At 39.3% G+C, this 23,246-nt stretch overlaps 1 protein-coding gene across 1 annotated transcript in view; it reads right to left on the bottom strand.

The window, feature by feature from the left end:
* Positions 1-21,134, bottom strand: part of MYBPC1 (myosin binding protein C, slow type) — an 80,143-nt gene extending 59,009 nt beyond the window's left edge. Inside the window, exons 1-2 of the mRNA XM_010566283.1 lie at positions 21,018-21,134; positions 515-547 (exon numbers count right to left, since the gene is read on the bottom strand). Of these exons, the coding sequence (XP_010564585.1) occupies positions 515-547; positions 21,018-21,042 (58 nt within the window). The 5' untranslated portion in view covers positions 21,043-21,134. The remainder of the gene's footprint in view (positions 1-514; positions 548-21,017) is intronic.
* Positions 21,135-23,246: the final 2,112 nt, after the last annotated feature.

Genomic DNA, 23,246 nt, shown 5'->3' with positions numbered 1-23,246 from the left:
GGGTTATCCAGGAAATGCCCATTGGATGAGCATGTATGACTGAGGATCCTCGCCATAGGTTGAACAACTTAGACAAGATACCTCATCTTTAGATGGCTAAAATTAGGTGAAATGAATCCCATGCTTGATTCTGTCAACTTTACTCACAGTGTACCTTCGAGGCGAAATGAAAGAGAATATTTTGGTAATTAGATGCTGTCCAGCATCAAAAAAGACAGCATAATTTAGCCTCAGAATTTAAGCAGTCATCATCATTTTCCTGTATCCTGAAGGATATTTGCATCGTTACACAAACAACAAGTCTCTCACAAACAAAAATTGAATCTGAAAAACCAACATTCAGGCAAAGTGAAGTGAGAAAATCTTATTGTTACTTCAGGGCTTTCTTACTTTTCCTACTGTCCTCTCACTTTCAAAGGGACAATGAACACAAATCATATTATGGCTGTGCAGTATCTACTCTCATGCAACCATTGTTAGTGTTACAGTGCAAATTAGCATTTTTTACACTAACCTGGAGGTGGTGGTGCACTTTCAGTTTCAGTCTCTGAAAAATGAGGAAAGAAGACAGATATTGAGCTTCAAGTAAAAGCAAATATTTTTCACACATGTGGTGTATGCTTGTTGAATGTGGACGCAGGTTTTGGTTCATTTAATGTTTTAATGCAGTTCTAAATTTTTCTTGCTTTCATACATGCAACATATGGCATCTTCAGAGTGACATGGTCAGAGGCCTAAAGTTTATGCTCTGTGAAGAGAGGGTACTGAACTTGTTCAGTCTGGAGAGATATAGTAGTCATAGAATCATAGAACCATTTAGGTTGGAAAAGACCTTTAGGATCACCGAGTCCAACTGTAAACCCAACATTGCCAAGTTCTCCACTAAACCATGTCCCTAAGCACCACATCTACACGTCTTTTAAATGCTTCCAGGGATGGTGATGCCACCACTTCCCTGGGCAGCCTGTTCCAGTGCTTGACAACCCTTTTGGTGAAGGAATTTTTCTTAATATCCAATCTCAACCTCCCCTGGCGCAACCTGAGGCCATTTCTTATCCTATCGCTTGTTACTTGTGAAAAGAGACTGACACCCACCTTGCTACAACCTCCTTTCGGTAGTTGTAGAGAGCAATAAGGTCTCTCCCTGCTTGTCACAGGTCGTCTGCCTGCATGTATTCATATTAAGTTATATAGGAGGGCCCCAGTAAATTTTGGGACCTTTTGGCAATTCCAGTTTAGGGCAGTTCTGGAACATCATGGGATCCAAGTTGAGTTTCAAGTTTGGGTTTGATTTAAGTCAATTGCTCTTGAACCTATGCTTAAATGTATAACTTACCATGTCAATATGCTTCTGTCAGATGATATCCTATGTTTAAGCAAATTTTCCATCAACTAGAATAATATCCGATATGAGTTTTATTGTGAAGTGTAATGGATCCATTAACTGAGGAGGATCATGCACAGAGAATGCAGAGACCTTTATCTCATTTTCACCACACTATTAGATCTAGAGTTCAGTGCAAGCAGAAAGTAAAAAAATAATCTTAGCTGCTCTGCATAGGACTTACAGTATGTTTGATTTTTGTTTCTTTCAATCATGTTTTTTAATCTAAATCACTTTCCTTTCAGATGTGTAATATAGAAACCAGGCTTTTTATCCTATTTAAATGTTATGCTTTTGGGATGACAAGTTCTGCGAACTAAAACCATAAGAACAATTTAACTAGACAAAATGTATTTTTAAAATGTTAAAGGAAGCTTATTTTCAACCTGTAAAAGCCTTAGGACTCTACACTGGTTGAAAATAGCAATATTTACTGGAGATAGTGCATTGACTTATAGTTCAATTACTTGCAACAAGCAAAGATTTAAAAGGTTGAAATCCTTAACCGTAACAGTAGATGGCTCTGACTAACCTTTGTCATGTTATGGGTATTAACCTTTGGGACCCCACCTCAGGTCATATTCAGGAAATAAAGTTTCGGTTTCTGTCACACAGAAATGCTGGTAAGGTTATTCCTTTGCACTCAGGTCTAAATATAACTAAAACATACTTCTCATTCTTAATAAATCCATTTAATGTTTAAAAGGGAGGAATACTTTTAATACAAATGTAATTTTAAGCTGAGTGTGTGAATTTGATATGGTTTAGGAACTTCCAGCCAGATAGGTGGATGCTATAGCAAATCCTTGTAGAGGGTCCAAAGAGAATCCCTCACTACAGGGAAAGAGCTCAGTGCTGTATGTTCTGGTCACAGCACCCATCCTATGGAATAAAAGGGAGAATGTGTATTTAAGACCAACAGACACACAGTCTGATAATAAAAAAATAGCTTTACTTAGGTTCATAGCAATTTATTTTTTCTTCTCTAATTACTAACATACTAAGTTTTGCTTTGTGGCCTAGGAAAATATTTAAATTTTTTCATATGAAAATTCCACCACAAAAAGTATATCTTGGAACATATTCCCTTTACTACCATGACATTTCTTACTGCTTCCACTGAGAATAAAATAACATCTCTGTGGCATGGAAGACTATTTCTTGCATGGAAAAGTAACAGCAGAAAATTATTGACTGTATACTTGTCTTTTTGAAATTTAATTGCTTGAAACAGGGAGTATTCTTACAAACATTGAATTAGAAAATTCTCCCTGGGTCACCAGCAAGACCCACAAATTTATAAACAAAAGCTCACCAAACTAAGCAATTTCCAGGCTCAGATGAAAGGGTTATGAGGCTTTTGAGGGACTTGCCTTGAGATTTTCTTTCATTCTGAAAGGTATTTCATGGTTTTATTACACAGTAGTGTTGGTCAGAAATCACACAACTTTCCAGTCCTGCCTTACCTAGCAGTAGGCGCAGGTGTTAGCCAAAATCTACAGCACGGACCAGACCTGAAACGCTATTATTATAGTCTAAACTTCATCTCATACATGCAAGCATACAAGGAGATATTAAAAACCAGAGCAATACCACGTGCAACCTAGTCTAGTTGACCCTGGTGCTAGCAGGGAGGTTGCACTAGACAATCTCCAGAGGTCCTTTCCAACCTCAGCTATTCTGCAATTCTGTGATGGGATGATGACTGAAGCCAGACCAAGAAGTCCATGGTTTCTTTCCTAAACCATAATTCAAGGTTGTTTGGGCTATTGCTACAAAAATTGAGGCAAGAACTGAGCTCAGGGGAGAGACCTGAAGTATGGCGTGGGAGGAAAAAAAGGAAGGGGGAGAGTTCCAGGCACTGGGGGTGGCAGAGACATGGGAGATACTTCAATATAATCTTTTGGCCATGTGCGACCCCTTTCATGGTCATGCTAGGCTTACAGTTCCATTCCTGAGGACAGCCAGGAAAAAACCCATTAATAGCATCGAGTAGTTTCCACCTCCCCAAAGAATGATAGCCCTCTCTGGCTGACCTCTGCAACAGGCTTGTCAGCCAGGAAAGGGCTCTGTGCACTCAACCGGCAGCTTACGGTTGTGCTCCTTCCCTAGGAGGCATGCTCACTGGAGTCCCCAGATGCCATTCCCAGCAGCCCCATGGCCTAATATGGTTCTCTGTTGAGGCATTGTCAGTGGGGCTGGCGGTGGAGAAAATGTTGCCTCCAGCATGCGCTCCTCACCCCTTGGGAGAAGAAGCGTTCTTCTCTCGGTCGTAATGATGCCTCTTGAGCTACAGGGGAAGGAGGCTGGTGAAGGTTCAACTACCGCTGGATTGATACCATAATGTCAACGGGGCCTTCTACTAAACACCTAAAGTTAACTTCTGCCTCACAGTTTCTAAGACAAAAGCTAATGGTCTCTCCTTTGCAGTTCTTTATTTAAGAGGCCAAGAATATTGCATTTCAGTGGGTTGTGTCCTGCTAAACACAGACCTTGGGTTATTCATTGGTTGTGAAGCTTGTAAAGCAGCTGGCTATATATAATTCCACAGCAAGAAAAGGAATTAACTTACCAGTCCTTTCTATGTGGCTACTCAGAAAGTATAGTATATTAAGAAGTATAGTTAGCAAATAAAGTGAAAGCACAACTGTCACTTAAATAACATCTCCAGAAATGCTTTCATGCCTCAGCCATGTCATGAGATGCATTCAGGATCCAGTTCGACATAGGATATGAGCACTTAGAGCCAAGACATTTTTATTTGTGATTTATAAATGTACATGTACACATACACTCCTGAAAATCAGCAGGAGATGCAACTTGACCCATTACCAACAATTTTCCATCACTGTTCCACATTTACCATGTTCAGTTTTTCGGATAAAATAAGACTTAAAATCTCTTGCTATGCATAAAGATAACTAAGGTTTAAAAAGTTCCATGAGATTACCCATGTGCTAAAGTTACCAAAATGCTTCAGAACCATGTTAAATTGGGACTATCATTATTTAAAATTTCAATTCCATTTTAGGTCTGGCTGCACTGACATCCGACCTGCAATAACCACAAGAAGCTTTGGCAGGGAACTGGCAGGGTACTTATGTGTGGTGGCCTTTTTTCAAGGGCTCTAAATTCCCACTTCCACTGACTTCTGCGACAGCAACAAGCATAGCAACTCCCTGACATTATATATATTACTTTTCACATTGGAGTGTAAACATAATGATGAGGCATGCTGACAGTTCTAAAACAGTCGCCAGGTCCTACTCTACTACTGTGCTGGGAGCAAAGTATTCTGGAGACTTGCAGTTCAGACCATTCGAGAGCTACAGGTTATCAGCAAGTGTACTGGGAAAGAGGTCTGGCTGGATAACCCTTCTCACATTGCAACTCTGTACTCATGACCAGGTTTGTTTTGGGTAGGCTTAGGAACTCTCAATGATATTGGAAAATGAGTAGTGGGGGTTTTTCTTCCCCTTAGGTGAAGGAAATGACCTTGGGCATTAAATCAGGGCTTGCACAAAGTCTAAAGATAGCATTTCACCATCGCCGGGCTGGAACATTCACAAGAGGGAGGAGAGTCTCCTGCACTAATTTTTCCCTGCAGTTAGATCTAGATTAGTTGCAACCCAGCAAAGACTCTGGTCTGAACAGCCAAGGGATTCAGGATCTCACTCAGTCTGACCAGAGGGCTTACCCTCATTTACCTGAAAGGGAAACGAGGACTATAGCTGCATCATCATGGAGACAGGTATGATATCTGTCTGTGGAACAGCAGCATATTAAAGCGACTTTCATATGTCAAAGAGCATGAGGATGGTCACTTAATGCTTTTTGTCACAAAGACCTGTCAACTTGTGTCAAATTTAAGTAGGTGGATTAAGTTTGCGGACATAGCCTCAAGGGATTAGACAAATATAACTATTACGTAGGCATTCCTAAAGTGCTGACTCTGCTAGTCGGACAAAAATAGACAAAATGCTAGTTTGGGGAGAGAGCACGGCTCACGCCAGCCCTTGTGCAGTTGTCGCGTGTAAGGATTGTCCCCTGTGCGTGGCCCCTATAAGACACGAGAACTGCCGTTGGGGCACATGGCTTTCTCCTGGGGTAGATGCTCCACTGAAATAGGTGGGCAGGGAAGGACCGAGGATGTGGAACAGTTGCTCAACAGACCTCATGTCCAGATCATCAGCAGAGAAAAGCAGTAAAGCTTCTTCCTTTCAGTGTTACTTACATTCCCTGCAAAACAAGTGCTCTGAATAAGAGAAATGGCTCAAAATGGTTTGACCATTTTTTATGGGTCACTTCACCCAGGCCAGTACAGAGTCACAGCGGCATCAGTGATGTGATTAAAAGCTGTAGCCTCACCTTTTGGAAGACAGGAACTTGCTCAACAAACTATAGAGGTTACCAGAGCATGGTGAGCATTTCATTGGGAAACAATACTGTTATCAGACCCCAGATTAAAGGAGCTGGGAAATAGAGGGCTTGATTCAAAGTCATCTGTTATCAATAAAAGCACTCTTAATGTGTTCAGTTGGACTTAAATTGAAGTAAATACTATTCTTATCAATAAAGAGTGGAATACTCAGCATTCTGCAAAACCTGAGCACAGTCATGCAGACAGGGTCTGCCCGCTGCCTCACCAGTCTCAGCTCTCCACTGAGAAATAATCTGATTTGCATGCAACTTCCACAGACTGTTCCCAATATGACTGAAAGCAAGAAACTATGCCAGCTGAAATCATTACCTTTTTTTATGAAAATCCATGGACATTTTCTATGTTACTTTTAAAATAAAACTACAGAAACTATTCTAAACAGACTTCAGTCCTAGGTCCTAAGTGCAAAAGTCATTCTAAAGGACTGAAGTGAATAAGCAGTGGTGCACTGGTGGCTGCTTAGATGACTATTATTGTGACCAACAGCATGATGGAGCCAGACTAATAAATTTATTAATGTATTTCTGTTTTCTGTTTCCACTTGTAATGATGGTGTAGACAGATGAAACCGCCTGTTTTGGCTCACTGTGACTGTTTCTGGTTCAACATGAAAACAGCAGCCTTATATTAAATACTGTCTCTTACTGCAACAAAGTGAACAAATCAGCATGTTCACTGAAGCTGAAATTATTTATATTCATATTTGTATTTATATGCATCATAATCCAGTGGTGCATCTTCAGGTGGGGACTGGAGAAGAAATAAACTTAACAAAGAGTTTGCTTAAAAATTTAGTTTTGCGTATGATTAAAATTCAAAACCATTCCTAACGAATTTCAGCTTGAAGGAAAAAAACAAAACCAAGGATAATAATTAGTCCCAGCGTATAATTTCACCTACAATACTCCTGTTTCAGGAATAATCTAATTACTTCCAATTAGAAAGGATTTTATGGGCTGCGGATCCAATCAAACCATCATAGGATAAATGCAGAATTTTCCCTGACTTAAGGACTGAAAAAATGAATGAACAGTTGGAACAAAAGCCTAACAATAGTGAATTCTGTGGAATGGATTAGACACCAAAGAAACAGTTTAGAGATCCACTTGAGGAGCTGCAGTGTAATTGGTGACTCTAGATTTTGTCTTCGTTGCCATCCATAATTATGGAAGTGCATAAAGCAACCATTGCTTGTTTAGTGTGTTTTCCTTGCAGTTCCCATTTTTCTAAAATGATGCTATTACATCAAATCTGACCATATGTAAGCTTCCACATCTTCCTCATTTCTTACGAGAACTTTGCTTTAATATAGGAATTCATCTCTAAAGAACACTGTGACCATGACCTTGAACAAAAGTAATTTCTTTAATAAAAAGTCTGTTTACATATCTATATTCTTCTAAGTGTATGCAAGTAGACTGTCCAGCAAAGGACTACGTCATCCATGCATTAAAAGCCCCCATATTTAATTTCTGGTAGGTAGGAGGCAGCCATCAGCAGTCAGCACCTTCATCAGATGGTACAAGACTTGCTTAGCAGTCTTGAAGTTGCCTATGTACTGTAATTGGAAACTAGAAGGCTGCCAAGCGTTGACAGTATTTGAAATAGAGAAATAAAGTTAAAGTTGGTGGATTTAGGCTAGTTATCAAGTTCCCATGCATTCACAAACTCTTTAACCTACACAGCCCACAAGGCACCACCATGGAGTAATTAAATTCCATTTATAATTCCATTGTGTCTTTCATCTCTTACTTTATATCAAAGAAATTAATCCATAAAAGTTATTTCCTGAGCACTTGTGCATCTAAGACAAAAAAGAGTATTCATGCTTGTATCTCATCATAGACTAGCAGTAGACTGCAATTTGAGGGCCACAGCTGACATTTTTTGACTAAATGTTTTTTCCATTGAGCTTTTCACAATTGCAGTTTTCTGACTTTTTCCATAATTAAAAAAAATACAAAAACAAACAACCTTTTTTTTTTTAACTTCCAAAACTGAAATTTTGTGATGTTATCTGTCCTGCAAAATGCTATAGGCAAAGTTTTGCTGGCTACACCATCTATATACCAAAAGGATTTTGCTGAAATGTGTTACAGTGTTTACCAAAGTGACTTGTGCTGATAAGGCAATTCAGTTTGCCATCATAACTGTACCTTTATGAGAAGGCTTTGTCAGCACAGCTGTCCCTGCAAAGCCATTGAAAAATTCTCAAGAGTCTGTTTGTGGCTATATTGATTTATCTTTTATTCCACATCTTGATGTGTTCAGTTTTATTTCCATGTTTGGAAATAAAAACATTTTATTTTGAACTATCATTGCAAAACTTGTCATAAAATGTAGTGTATGCAATCCCAAATGTCACTAAAAAAATTCTTAGTAGGCATTTTCCCCATAATATTTGCATAGTGAAAAGTGTGGAAATTCCACCCAGAGTCAGCTTCTTCCTGCAAATGGCATCTTGCTGATAGAAAGTCTCAAACTTTCCTGTATTATGGCACCATCTCAGTTTATATACCACCAATTTAATGCAAGTCTGAAATGATTTCCTATTCCTTACGGGGAGTGTGGAGGAGTCAGAGCTGCTCTGATTCTTGTCTTTGGGTTAAAAATCAGTGATCTGGCTCATAGGCCAAAATGCAGTGATCTGTATTTTCGTAGTTGCAGGGACAAAAGGCACAGAGCCATAGAGAGCCAGGTTTTGTTGGTTCCTGTGTTCAGGAGACAGTCTTTCTGCATAAACCCAAAATGTATGAGCACAGCATAGTTCGTACATTCTTAGTTTCATTAAATGCTGCAACGTATTTTTAATGTGTTAAATTGCCTGTAAAATAAGATGATTTTTTGGCAGCAGGTCCTAACAAGGAATCAAGTTTTCAAAATTACTCCTAGCCCAGGCAAGTGAAATTCTTGTTTTAAATAACCCAAATCTAATTAATCTTTGTTATATATTTGCTGAAATCAATTAATTCACTCATCAGTAAAGTTTGATCCCATGTAAAAAGTATGGCAACAGATAGACTTTATTCTTTGTTTCCTATCCTTCCTTGCAATAGTTTGTGAATTTTTCTCTGGAAGCAAATATTTTCATTTAGTTCAAGAGGTTCCCTAGGGAAAAATGAAAGCAAAAGACAGCACAATATGATACCAGAGATAGCAGTACACTGAGTAATGTTAACTTCCTTTCTGAAAGCTGCAAAACGTAATAAAGTGGACCAGATTATTGGATTAAAATCTTCATAAAACAAAGAACTGCCACTCAGGAATGACAGTAATTTATTCCTCAAATTTAACAATATATTTTCAATGACAGTTGCACTTCTAATTATAGGATAAAAGTCAGCAATAAAGTTGAAAGGGCAGTTATTTCAAGAGATGAATACTTAACCAGTAAAGAACTTCCTTTCAGATTGTCCAGATAATTTCCAAACCAGCTCAGGAAGCATTTTCTTAATTGAGGAAAATGTCTTCACTCTTGCTAAACCCAAAACACACCACTGTTGTTTTGCTGAGCTATCCTGAAATATTTCACTCTGAATCAAGGAAATCAATTGCAGTATTGTTTTATGAATATCGCATTATGGACCTGATGCTCTACATAACTGGAGTGAGTTCCACAAAGGACTACTTCTCCTGTTGTTCGGTGCATTCGGGTTAGTCCTGAGAGGCAGGTGAGTATGTGCAGACAGTGGGAAATCCTTCCACTTAGAGAGCCTGGCTCTTAGGGGAAAGTGAGGGCACCAGCATAAAGCTGTGGTGACATGAGTTCGTGCAATCCAATTTATTTCAGCAACTTAAAAGGAAGCATTTGAGACGTGCTGATAGGATTCATTTTAACCAAATTTCAGACTAAAACATTTCAACAACTTAAAATTAAAACCTGCTGGTACTCCCATTCCATAGTTTTTGAAATATCAACTTTTCTTTGAGCGTCAGGGCAAACCCAAATACGCACATGTTGGGATTTCCCCAGGACTGAATTTATCAGCTTGTTATCAGCTCTTTGTCAAACTAATATGTACTACAACTGTGTCTAAACACTGTCATGACTGTGTCCAAATACCAAATAAGAAAAGCATTTGCTTCAAGGCTATTTGACAGTGGGTGACAGATAATCTGATACTCTCTGATCTTTTCAAGAAGGAAGAGTCTTCTCAGACTTCCTTCAGATAAGAGCACTCTCCTGTCATCTGCACTTCAGTACTCCGCCTCCTCTTGAGAGACAATGTCTTACAGAATGGGATTGTAATGAGGAGCCCTGACAAAGGGCTGTCAGGCGCATAGGTGATTAGAGATCGTTTCATGTAGCTAATCACTAATAATCCATTACTTATGTCAACCTGAATTTTTTTACCCAATGCTAATTTTCCATCATCAGCCTTTTAGAAAATAACTCACTCAAGACGAAAAAGAGAGTGGTAGCATCCACTTTCTTAGTTTACTAAGGGTATATCATATTTATGGGCTACAAAATTCAGAGGCTGCTATTTTTTGTGAGTGCTTATGTTCATGTACATGCCAACCAAAGGTGATTTGTAATTAAGTCTGGAGAAGAATTAAAAAATACCCCAAACATAACTGGCAATGCAGGAAAGCTTTGTGTCAGAGTTGCAGTATTGCTGATATCAAACACTAAAAGAATCAGAAGTTACCCTGAACCTCAGAAACTTGCTTACTTAATGGGAATTCTATGTACTGACTTTGGGAGCTTTCTTTTTTTGTAAGCTTGTTTGCATATAAATATTTATTGTTGCTCAGATGCCTGGAATTCAGCATTGTACTGAAAAACATTTAGAAGTATTTTGCACATGTGGAGAGAAAGGACTTTTTCTGTAGGCAAATTTAGGAGGTCTAAGGTCCCAGAGACCTATGGCACTAGGCAAATCTTTGGTGGATCGTGCAGCAATATTTACGTACATGAAAGTCACGCGTGTCCCTTTGTGGGTGTTAGGCGTACGAAATTACATACATCCCTCTGTGTTAATACTGTTACATTTTCTACCACTCAATCTCATTCTGCAGCACTGAAGATAACTGTGAGAATTATAAGCCTTCGCTTTAAAAAAATCACTTAACTTTGCCTTTAGGGAAAACACCACAGCAGGATATTTGCAAACTGTGGGGATTTGCATCAGTAAATCAGTAAGTGACATGTATAAAAGAAAGCTCTTACAAAGCATGACAGCAAAATGCATTTGAGATGAATAACAGTCACAGCTCACTGAATATACTTTCTCTCCAGCTAAAAAGCTGTTGGGTAAGAGAGAAACCTTCACTGCAAAACATGGAAATGCAAAACAAGGGCAAAGAAAAAGGGGCAGAGGACAGAGGTCAGATTTCCCCTTTAAAAATAGGGCTAAGGAAAGCTTAGATGAAAGATTAGTAAGGCTGGAGGGAATGCCATGGAAAAAATGTCATCAGGCATCTGACCCTCTGTGCCTTCACTGAAGTCTGCATCTGTGGAGGAGTGGCAGCCACAGCCTCCATCGGTATTATGCTCCTCTTTGGGTCTAAAATAAGGTTTTTGGCCTAGATACTATGTTCTTATAAAAACAGAAGATACAGAACATGCTACAGTGTGTGTATGTGTATCTCGATCTACATGAATATCACAGCACGAGACCGAGAAGGTATTTGTCAGTGAATTACTCCATCTGCATGGCATTTCTCGTGTGACTGTTCCTAGATATCTCTAGCCACGGATATTCTCCACATCACCAGGGATAAGTGTTTTCTGTAATTTTTGCTAGGAACAGTGCTTTAGGGGTACTGGAAACTAATGAAGCTGTTGAAAAAGGACAGAAATGCAGTGCTGTGTACATTCAGGTGTGCAAATGGTTTGAAATGTTTCATTTCAGGTCAGAAACCAGTGAAAGACCCTCCCACACTGCACAACCAGCTCAGACTGATAAGAGGAAGTTTTTCTTCCTTCTAGAACAGTTGGAACTGGTGCTAGGGGCCATAACTTGTGCATTTCTCTTACACAGAAAAGATCTTATGTCAGAAAGTTATGAAAATGAACACAAAAATACCCAAAGTTTGGAATTTAACAACTGTTCAACAACTACATCTTACTGCTCTTTCTAGTCCGCTAGCACACTGGAGGAGGTGAATGTCAAGGAGTAAGACCTATCCCATCAACTGAAGCACTTAGCTTTTCTTTTGGGGTCTCTTTCAGTTTTAGCTGCATCTATATTCAGTTTAATTTCATCACAACTTCAGGGTTTTGAGAGAAGACAAAATCTGGAATAGGCTTTCAGACTGGGTTTGCATGCTGGCTGAGCAAAGCATGGCTCCCGTTCAAGAAAAAAAGGAACTGTTTGAGCTGGTTTGTGAGTTGCTTTTGCTCAGCCCCTACCTAATGTGTTCCATCCAGTCAGTTCAATAACAAGAAGTGGAGCAAATGTCTCTGCAATTTATGTCTATGCACACAGAGCTAACTTTTATAAACAGAAACCTGTATGAAAAGGGAATCTTCATCTGTGTCTGTATATGACTGCAACCTGCTCTTGGCATTTATGATCAAAATTAGGAAGTTATTCTGAGCCTGCAAAGTTGTGATGAGTGTGTATTTTAATACAGATCCCTCTCAGGAAGCATCATGGTACTACTGAACGACGCTTTCAGACGCTCACTAAAACCACCATTTGATCCTATGGAGAATTAAATTAGAACGGAGCTTTTTGTAATAATCACCTGATCAAAATAACTTGCTGGAGCCATCACATATAAGGACAACTGCCCTAAGAAGTAGATCACATGCTATTTTCAATTAGTAATGGGGCCAGGGGATAGCGAATTATGTAAGAAATATTTCCTAATCTCCAGGGAAGGGAGAGCAATAACTCTCTTGAACGTGTTCCATTGCAGCAAGATACAGCAGGGCTCCTTTCTTGCTGCGGTGTCTGTACACTTTTGGGAACATGTAGAAGGGACATGGAGGGGCTCTAAACTGTGGAATGAGTCACCCAGCCGCGCTCCCATGTCCTGGTACCGCAACTCTCTGCACTGCATGGAAGTTACATGCACTGACCAACTTGGACGTTATCGTATCCATGAGGGTCTTTCCTGAAACAAACAACTTTACTCCAAGGCAGAGCATGGAGCAATTTTTAGGGTGGTGAATTTTGGGGGGAACTTTAGAACTTTTCTGAGAGTGTGCTATATTTGACTTTCTGTTCAACAACCCCCTGACACAACTCCAGGAGGTCTAATGTCCTGAATTAACCCCCATCTAGCACTACCAGAGAGCAGGGCATGCAACATCTCAGTATTATGACATCTAACACCACCGTGGCTAACTGCAGCAGAGGCCACAGGTTATTTTGGCACTTTGAACTGAAAATACACATAAAGACACTTAGCCAAGCAGTAGAGGATTGTTCTTCTTCAGAAGAGGCAGTTCTAAGCCGTGTGGATGTAAGACATCCTGCATCACTTCGCCTAGGTCCCACTGACTGCTCTGTGGAGATGCCGTTAGCAATACAGACATAGGTAACGAGGGCGGGAAGCCAGAGAGAAACCACTCCGTTTTGCGAACGCTGCATATTTTTTAGGGTTCTGAGAGGTGTCTGAGCAGAAATCTATCTTCATACTACCTGAATCCACAGCACCTATCTTTCTGTCCCTACAGCATCTCAGGAAGCAGTGAACTGAAACTTTTACCAAAACATGCTTGGTAGAACAGCTTCTTAGGACATAAAATCCTGTTGGACACAGAATTGGATTTTTACTCTAATTCACTCTCTTCTGCAAGCATCTTCATCTTGGCTGAACCACCTGGTAGTTCAGTGAGCTCTAGGAGCTAAAATCACACCTGACAAATTAGGGAGAGTAAATTCCAGAAATTAGAATTCATGGAGATTCCTGAATCTACATGTGTTTTGTTGAACACATTGTAGAATATTCAGAAACCCTTTACGATTTAACATTAAAAGTGCTTGTTACTCATAGCTACAAATGTCCTTGATGTAACCAGTCATTTATCTAACAGCATAAAGCTGTTGGAGGAAGTGAGAGCAAGCTAGAGTAGAAAGGAGGAAGAGGAATTAATATTGCTTTGAACAGGAATGCAACTCTTTTCCTTTCATTGATACAAAAAAGAAATTTAATTTTGAATTGATTTAAACACTGAGCTTAGCCATGAAATGAAATAAAATACATTGACTCCTTCTTATAAAAAATAAAGCAAGTAAAACCAGCTGGATCTCTCAACAAAAACATGGCAGTAGCATCTTTTCTTTTTTGTTATTGTTCTTGTTTGGTTTTTTGTTTGTTTAATTTTTATTTCTGTCACTGCACCCAGCAGATTACAGAAGGGTGCACTCTTCTCTGCTCAAGGGAATCTGGGCCCAATGTACTTCCTCATTTATTGAGGGAGAGCACCTGAGTATCACATGCAAATAATGCTGGAGTGGAACTCTCTCCGTGTCTTCTTATAAAACTACACATACAGAAAATTCTTAAACACCAGTTGAAGAAATTATAGAGAATAACTCTGCAGCCTTATTGTTAAGGTACTCAGAAAAAAAGGGAGACACATGAATGCACCTACGGTGTGAGCTAGGAGTCCAAGCTACCATTACAATCAATGGAATTAGATTTTTGTTCTCCATAAAATAGCTGCTTATGGCTCAGTTCATTTTCTGAAACAGAGGTGATCAATGACATTCAGATGCTGTAGCATACCCTTCTGGTTTCTAGCTGCTACTGCAGGGTGTTGCAGGTCTCCCATAGGTCCTAAGTCATATCTGCCAGCCCAAAATGGGTAGTCTGTGTATCCCAGGGTGTCTCATATGGCAGTAGGCACCTATGTTTAGGCAACTGGTGGCTGGTCAGCTGAGCAGCAGTCTGGGCTCCACTGACTGTAACGACCTGCTGTCCCGCGGGAGCGGGGACACCTTGTTCACTTGCACACGCTCCCATCTGGGTATCTGGTTCCTAACCCAAAGGTCTTCCGTGGCAGTGTAAAGACCGTTGGGCTCTTTGTACGGTTGCGAACTTATCAAAATTTGCAATGAACTAGCACAGACATTCATGTCAGGTCAGTCCTCTCTTCCCTAACTCTTAAAACACCAACTACTCTTCAAAGCAAAAGAATAAAATCTCCCGGTGGTCACAAAGTGCGTCAAACTCCCCTAGGGAATGATGGAAAAATGGCTTCAAATACAGGTTCCCTAACAGCAGTGAGAAAGAGAAAGCTTTTTTTGGAGTCTTCAGAAGTAGCACTTCAGTTGTGAATGAGAATAGAGAGAGAGGGCTGGATGGGAAGAGAAGGGGCTGTTTCTCAGCCACACAGTTCTTCAGACTCAAGAGACAAAGCTGTTTGCAGTGGGACTGAGAAAATTCTAATTACAACTGAAGTTAATGATTCTATCCATGTGCCTTCTCCTTTATTTTACAGACTTTTACATTCCGTGCAAATCCACCTTAGTGTCTGGATGAGAACAACCTTTTTTCCCCTCACCTAGAACAATTATTAAATTAGGACCTCTAACTTAGTGGAATCTCTGCATTTTCCCCAAGTGGTGAGTGTAGTATTTGGCCCTATCCCAATGGAAATTGCCCCAGGTATTTATTTTCAAACTTGATTTGCTCTTCCACTTCAAGGAACCCTCTGGATGTACCCTCATGAAACACGAAATATGTTGTACCACATATTTTCCAAGGACCATTAATGTGTGTGGCAGCTACTAATGTTTTGATAATTGAAGTCTCCCCAGATCTCGCTGCTATTTTTTTTGCTATGCGACCACAGACCTTCCCTTCTTGTTCACTAGATCCCTGAAACTAATATGAAGAAACTCATCCAGTTTTGCATGGAACAGAAGTGTACTGTAGCATGGTTGTTTTTTTTTTAAAGCTCTCTTAAAGTGATATATTTAGGAGGTATGAGGGGAAAGAACTGGGCAGTCCTTTATTTATCTTCCCAACAGGTGCAGTACAGGGAGGCACAAAGGCAGCATTTGCTAATTTCAGTTTTGCCAAGTACAAAGCACCCTCTGGTCTGCTGAAAGACCGTTCCCTGCTTTCCTCCTAAACTCAATGAGTTTTTTATTTTAGTGTGGTAATATTAAATATTTCTCCTGTGCATAAATGCACTGCTTTTTGCACAGGGTGGACAAGCTTTTTAACTCACATAAGAACAGTAAACCAGATCAATCTTGCATTATCCTCCTACACTAGTCTTAAAATAAAATCAATGCATTGTATAAGAAAAAAAAAAAATCAGTGTAGTTCCTTCAGTTTACACCATAATAAAACAAAACATAAAAATTCCAAAATAAATCAAGTTTGGGGATTTTTCTTCGCCAGCGTAGGGATTTTTCAATCAGATTAGTCTGATTGGAAAAGTAGTCTTAAACTTAGGAGCAGCGGAGGCGGAAGGTCAAAGAATAAATCTGAGATGCTCTGCTATCTCAGAAGGAAGTGTGGGAGCAACACTTAGAAATTAGCAATGGAAGGGCAAAGACAGTCTAAGAACAACTCAATTCCCAGTGTGCAACAAGATCTGTGCAGGAGGACACTGGTCTATAGGGCTCAGGACGGGAGCGGGGCCCACCCTAACAGATCTAATTACAACAGTTAGGCGTAAGTTTGCTTTCTGTTCGTGAGGGCTTTAAATTTATTAGCTAGAGGTGATGAAGAGAAACTTTCTAAAGAATTGGGAGGGAAAATAAGATAAGGGGTTAGGGTTTCCTCCTTCCCTCATCCACCAAATCTCATTTACCTGTGAATTTAATACAGTGCTTGTAAATGATATATATGGGCCTGACTTTGAGTGTAATTTGGCTCCAAGACTGAAGGTAGTTAGAAATAATAGGAATGCATTTTACAGTCAGTCCTGCAGAGGAGCAATGCTGATGGCAGAAGATGGATGTCTGTATGCTTTTCTTTGGCCTCACTGAAGCATTTATCTATGCAGCAAGGACAGCAGCAGCTGCACTACCCAGTTTGGTGCCATAATAAAATGATTATACAGTTCCAGTCTTCTGCATGGAAAGCACTAAACAATGCTATACAATGTTCATGTGCTGGATTCTTGAATTTTCAGGAAAACTTCCCATCAGGAGTGTTAATTTTGACACAAGCCAAATCCATATACCAAAGCAGAAATTCCATTTAACTTCTTTTTCACCTCTGAAAAATTGTCTAGCCTTGAAAATACGATATTAAAAGAAATCTTACTTTAATTAACTTTTATCCAGCCTTGATACTGAGATTGATTTCCCACTGGAATTCTGCTCTACATGTCTACTTACATGATTTATATGACTAGCTAGCTTCTTTGACAGTGCCTGTTACCTTGACACACCAGACTGTGGTATTGTTTTAAATATCATAAATATAATGCAAATATAATTATAGAAGAACCATGCCATGAAACAAAACCAGTCACGTTGAAAAGCCAATAGAAGTAAAGGCTGTTTCAACTGGGCTTCTTCAGAGAGAACAGTGTTACCACATCTCAAAAGCAGTCTCTACTGATACGTCTGTTTACCTCCTTTCACAAATTGCTTCATGTTTTAGAGATTGTCCTTCTAACAGACAACATATGCACATAGTTTTCTTCACAACTTTTACATCTGTGCTTTTTAAAGATCCAAAAAGATTTTGCTAAAACACTGTTTAAAGTAGACATGCGGATTTTTAATTTTGTTTCCTTGCCAATATGTGGATGGTCCAGGCAGTATACAAGCAGAGCTTGCAAACCCTTAGAAAATGAAGTTGGCAGACAGTTGATAAATACTTTGGCTTAAAATTTGGAATGGTCACTTAACTCAGGGCCATGAGTTATTTCCTAGACTGGGGAGAATAAATAAGGCAAATTTACAGAGCTGCCTACTGGGGACTGACTTGCACCTGTCCCTGTGGGATGATGCCCACAAATAGTTTGAAACCGTTGCTCTTGAGAGACTTGGCACTTTTACAAAAGCATATCCAAATGCCGTGGCCTGTGACAGCTTAAGAGGGCACCTAATTAATGGGCAGCTCTTATTATGAATATTGGTTAAAGGAAAGGAGGGAGAGGAAAGACTGACTGAGTGATTACAATAAATTACAGGAAGTAATTATGTGAGTGAAGGTTATTTTATTAGTCACCAGGAAAACTAAAAGCTGTTAAATTTAAATGCACTGGTGAAGGTCTTTGGCATGACAGTCCTATCCTAGTCATCCACTAGGATCAGTTAACCCACTGATGTGAACTTCACTTTGCAAATACGAAATTTTGAACAGGCTAAGACAAAACTATCTTACAACAGCATTACCATATACTCCAAAGAAGCCACAGCTGATGTAATATATAGGACTTTGACTTTTTAGAAGTACAATAAAGGCCTTAAATCATTAGTCATGGAAGCCTGTTTCTACAGTGACAAATTCCATCAGGCTGAAGTGCTCCAGCAACCTTCTCTAAGCTGAGTGGTGTGTTTAATTTGGTGATCCTATTTGTTAAGAGCACATTCTGAGTCTACACTCTCACCAAGTCAGGAAATTTCTCACTTCAGTAATCTAATAATCTTAAAATAGCTCAAAGAGCATTTGGCCTGAAAAAAAGCCTGGGAGCTTGCTACAGCACTGCCTCTAAAAAATGTAGCTATGTACTTCAGACATTGCAAAAAAAAATGCAAAGCTGAGATTTTCTTAACATTCAAGTGTTAGCCAGTTTCTGATTTCTCAGCTGCTTGCTCTTGTGTGTGCTGTTTTTAATGGGCGGGACCTATGAGAATGAGGAGTATGGGATCATTCATGTAGATTGCTTCTTTTGGAAATGTCAGAAAAATACTGCTTATGTGCCCATGTGATGCAGAAACCTTAAGCCTCTTTTTCTCTGCTTTCTATTGTAGTCTGCCAACAAGTTCCTCAAAGGTTTCTCCAAGAGTCCTTCCAGTGGTATCTTCCAGAATGTAGTCAGTCCAAGGTTCACCTTCATTAATTAATTACCTTCAATCCCTCATGCCTTAGAAATTACCTTGAGAACGGGCATTTGATGGACACTTGATGTTCTGAGTTCTTACTGGTAGCGCTAGTACGAGTAGTAGCAGTGGTATCATACTGTTTTTGGTACCAAATACTCCTGCCACTAATATAGTAAGTACTTCTTACTATACAAGTACTGCCACCAGCTCAGGTGAGTTCTTGATCAACAAAAATTCTTTAGGAAGAAGCTTATCTCTTAAGTGCAATGAGATACACATGTTATCACCCTGATCTACTGGCTGCAAATAAGCTGGGTGCAATGGGGAGCAACCAGCATGCAACACGATTCTATCGCTTTTCCAGAGCTCATTACTACTTGTGAACTCTAGCTCTATCAGGAAAGAAGGCTTCAATATTTTTTATGTTCCTGAATATTGACTCATCAAAAAATCACATTTATTCCACTGTCAATATGATGTTGTGCAGGGTTACTAGACTTAGTTTGTAGCACAACCACGGAGCTGTGTTTGTACTCACTGCATTGTAAGAACATCTTTGAAACAATCTAGTCTTAAACAGAATAATAACCTTTAGAAACTTGACCCTCTTAACAAATTTTCTCTGAAGTACATTATCTTTTGGAAGTGCAGAAATATTTTTGGGTTTTTTTTTTTAGTTGGCAGCCACAGAATGCATTCTGATTAAACTGTGTAATATCCAGTCAAATAAGAGATCAAATAAAAAGGACACTTAATACATGTGTAAATCATTTGAATTACAAATAAGACACTCTAGAAAGGGCTTGGCTCTAGGTTTGGTATAGAGGATTAGACTCTCATATTAATACATGCACTTGGTGTAGCTATTTTCAGAAGGATACTTCATCCATCATTGTCCTCGAGCACTAAGGAGGGCCAGTAAGTAAAACGATCACATTGGTCTGTCAACACTACTTGCTTAAGACTCAGTCATGCAAAAAGTTTAGTTTTCATATGCCCCCAACCCAACAAGGTGCTGAAACTGCCTAATGCTCCTGATAGTTGCTCTACTCTTGCCTTCCAAAAAAAAGAGAAAATATTTCAAAAATACTTTTAAAATAAAGCAAATGCTATCGATAGGTCAGTGTTAAATCAAATGTACTCATTCAAATTACATGCATGGACCTACTGGATCTTTCAGAATTGATGGGAAATAAATGCTGTTTCATGACTTCTGTACTTTCCACAAGATTATCTTTAAGATTAAACTCAGTTTTGCATTTGGGAATGTATTAGAGAACCTGCCTGTATACCTCTTGTTTGCCAACACTTGCAAAGCACATACGGTTTGCACATTATTGGCTTTGCAGAAGCTGTGTATATTGTCACTGCTAAACAATAATCATCAAAAATTCTTACCAAAATGTCTAAATTTGAAAGAAAAATAAAAGAAAGTCTATAGAAGTAATGCAAATATAAGAAGTTTATTTAACTTAAATTTTCAGAATAGTAAAAAATAAATACTAGTTTTTAAAATGTTATGAATTAATAGACCCTGAACATTTTACGTCTGTTTGGGCAGCCTCCAATGGACAATTCTGTATCTCGCTATCAGACTACATACTCAGCTTCTTTGCTATGAACTTAATAGTACCACAAAAGGGGCAAGCATTACTGCCTTTAACTATCCTTCTGAAACAAAGATTAGTAATTTCTGTAGTGTTGCAAAATGTATCATTCCAGTTTCACCTGTACAGAAAACTTACTACATTCTTCACTCATGCATTAAACGTATAGAATATATTTTCATCAGAACCTTAAAATTGTTTCATGAACACACCCTTTCTATTCTATAACTTATAAAATGTTATGAAAAACATATCAACATGCTGACTTTTTAAACTGTAAGAAAAGCTTATTCCCTGTTTTCCCATGTCTAGATATGTTAGCTATAGAGAAACCACTAATTGCACTAAAAAAACCCTGCAGTCTTTAAAAAGTGAATACAGCATTTGCCTAATCAAGTAGTTTCTCAATATAGCTACAAAGTCATTGTTTATTGTCTAAAATACTTGGAGGCCAAAACAGTTTTGTGCTATAGCCCTACCTGAAAGTAATTTCTTACTTTAAAAGGATCAGTGATCTGTAATGATATAATAATGTTAAACGGCTATCACTCTTAGATATTATTTGTTGCTGAAATATGCAAGATGGTCTAAAAAGTGTTTTGTGTGTGTGCGTACTCATAATTCCTGCAATTAAGAAACGTTCAGGTAATATTTGTTATGCTTACCATCTTTCTTGGTGGGTTCCGGCATTGTTACAAGAATTCTTTATTCCCAGTGAGTTTCAGTCTTTCAGATGCAGTAAGTAGTAGCCCCAAGTCCAGCTGAGAGAGTATGCAGATCAGTATAACAAGCAGAGGGTAAGAAGAATTCCTCTGCTTTATATACTGCGACTGAAATATCAATCAAAATAGCACCTCCTCTCTTTTCAGTGCAAACACTTTGAAAATTGACAGTTATGGGAACCCCTCTCACATCTGTTGTCTGCAGCCTCTGCTCCCTTGGCTTTTGGAAGGAATCTCTGCTGCATTGCATGGGGCTGATGAGAACATCTATAACTTTCTAAATTCAGCCACACCGCTCGCTCTCTACGTCTCTCTCTGTAACATGCAGACACACATACACACACAGACAGAGGTTGAAAAAGTGACTGCCATGCTAGTAAAGAGGTCCTCCTGCCTGCAGAACTTATAGGAACTACCTGTATACATTGACTCCTTTTTCCACAACATGAAAGGGACAAATTAGCATAGCCAGTATGCCTGCAATGAAACTTCATTTCCTTCCTTTAAGAGAAAGATGGAGTGAGGAGTACTTTGCAGTATTAATGAAGAAAAAAGGATTATTGTGTTCCTGTTTAGAGCAGTGAAGACCCTCTGTATCTCCCTTCTGTTTACATTTGCTGCACTTTCTTGGGTCCTTTTCCTGTAGCCATCCTCATTTTGGCTTCAGTAGAGACTATAGTGTTCCTTTCAGCACTGCTACCTCATTAACTGGAGAGGTCACTGCTGAGAGAAGAGATACTCTCTTTTCCACTCATCCAGGAGATGCAACACTCCTCGCCTTTGCCAAGCCAGGAAACCAGACAGAAGGAATGGAAATCCTATCTGCAGCATACACATCCAGCCACTAAACTAAGCCACTGGGCTCCCCTTCTCTTAGACTCCTACTTAAACTATTAATATATAGGTAATAGAAATGCAGGTCAAGTTAATCAGGGTGTACTAGGATTTATTTTCTTATGCCCTTTTAGGATTTTGAGACAAAACTGTAGTGATTAGTGCAATAGATGAAGTGGTCCTCAAGGGTTTCACGCTATTAAAACACATCTTCATATCATGATCACATATCATTAAGAACTAGGTTACTAGACAGGCTGCTCAGTGTCTAAATACACTCAAATGTTACGGAAATCATATTTCATGTCTTTGAATAGGAATTAGAGATGGAAGAGTGGTCATGTGCCTGTTTATCCTGTAGCCAGTGCATGATTGTTTCCTCTACAATCTGTTGTTTTCTGGGTATTTAGCCACTTTATAGACACCTTATAAGGGATGGGCATTTCATTCCTTTTTTTAAGACGAGTCTATCATCTGGCTTTTTCTGCTCTACTCATTATGGTGTTTTATTATTTGACTGATTCATGTGCCTATAAAATACAGAGAAAGGCAAGACCCCTGCCTACAAGAACCTAACCAAGCAATAATAAAAGCCATTTTCCTCCTTTGTTTCATATCACTATCTAGGTAACCCTCTTTATATCACTGAAATAATTCCTTTCCCTGGAAAGCAAACAGAACACTACCCTGAATAGGTAACTGGGGGTTTTGTCCGTCCGTGTATGATTGTGGTGGCAGTGGGGAATTGGTGCATGAACGGATAATAACATTGCAGAGATCATTTTTTCTTGTTCCCCTTTCTTCTACTCACATCCACGCACCAAATGCTGTGACGGCTGGAACCAGAGGGGGATGAAGAGCGACTGCTGATTTTCTCCAACATGGTGTTTCCCTAGTGGCCCCTTGTAAGATGTAAAGACAGTTTGCTTTGCATTTCACCCATTGTGTGCCAAGAGGTGCTCAGATCTACATGTCTGGGGATTCCTGTTAATACAAACAGGATTAAATATGGTTGCAGTCTAGCACTGCATGGGTTAGAGAGGACCTCCACTGCAATCTTATGGTGAGAAAGGATTGGAGGCCAGTGCTTATCCTTATAGCCTTAAACGGCTTCCTTTACAGGAAGAAGAAGGATACTCAGGAAGACAGACTAACTCATGGATTACCTTTATACTACTAAATCTGTACTGAGACCACTCACTGACCCAGAGGCCAAGTGAAAGTGCGTGGTTCTCATCCACACAGCAAAACTCCCTCTCTACCCCTAAACAGGGAGACTGCAGCCAAAATGTCCTTAGGGAATGGTTGCTGGCATGTGCCTGAGCTATGCTTAAGTAT

The sequence above is a fragment of the Haliaeetus leucocephalus genome, unplaced genomic scaffold (genome assembly GCF_000737465.1).
Source record: "Haliaeetus leucocephalus isolate CR32 unplaced genomic scaffold, Haliaeetus_leucocephalus-4.0 Scaffold206, whole genome shotgun sequence".
Classification (NCBI taxonomy): Eukaryota; Metazoa; Chordata; class Aves; order Accipitriformes; family Accipitridae; genus Haliaeetus; species Haliaeetus leucocephalus.
This window is presented reverse-complemented; position numbering and strand designations above follow the sequence as displayed.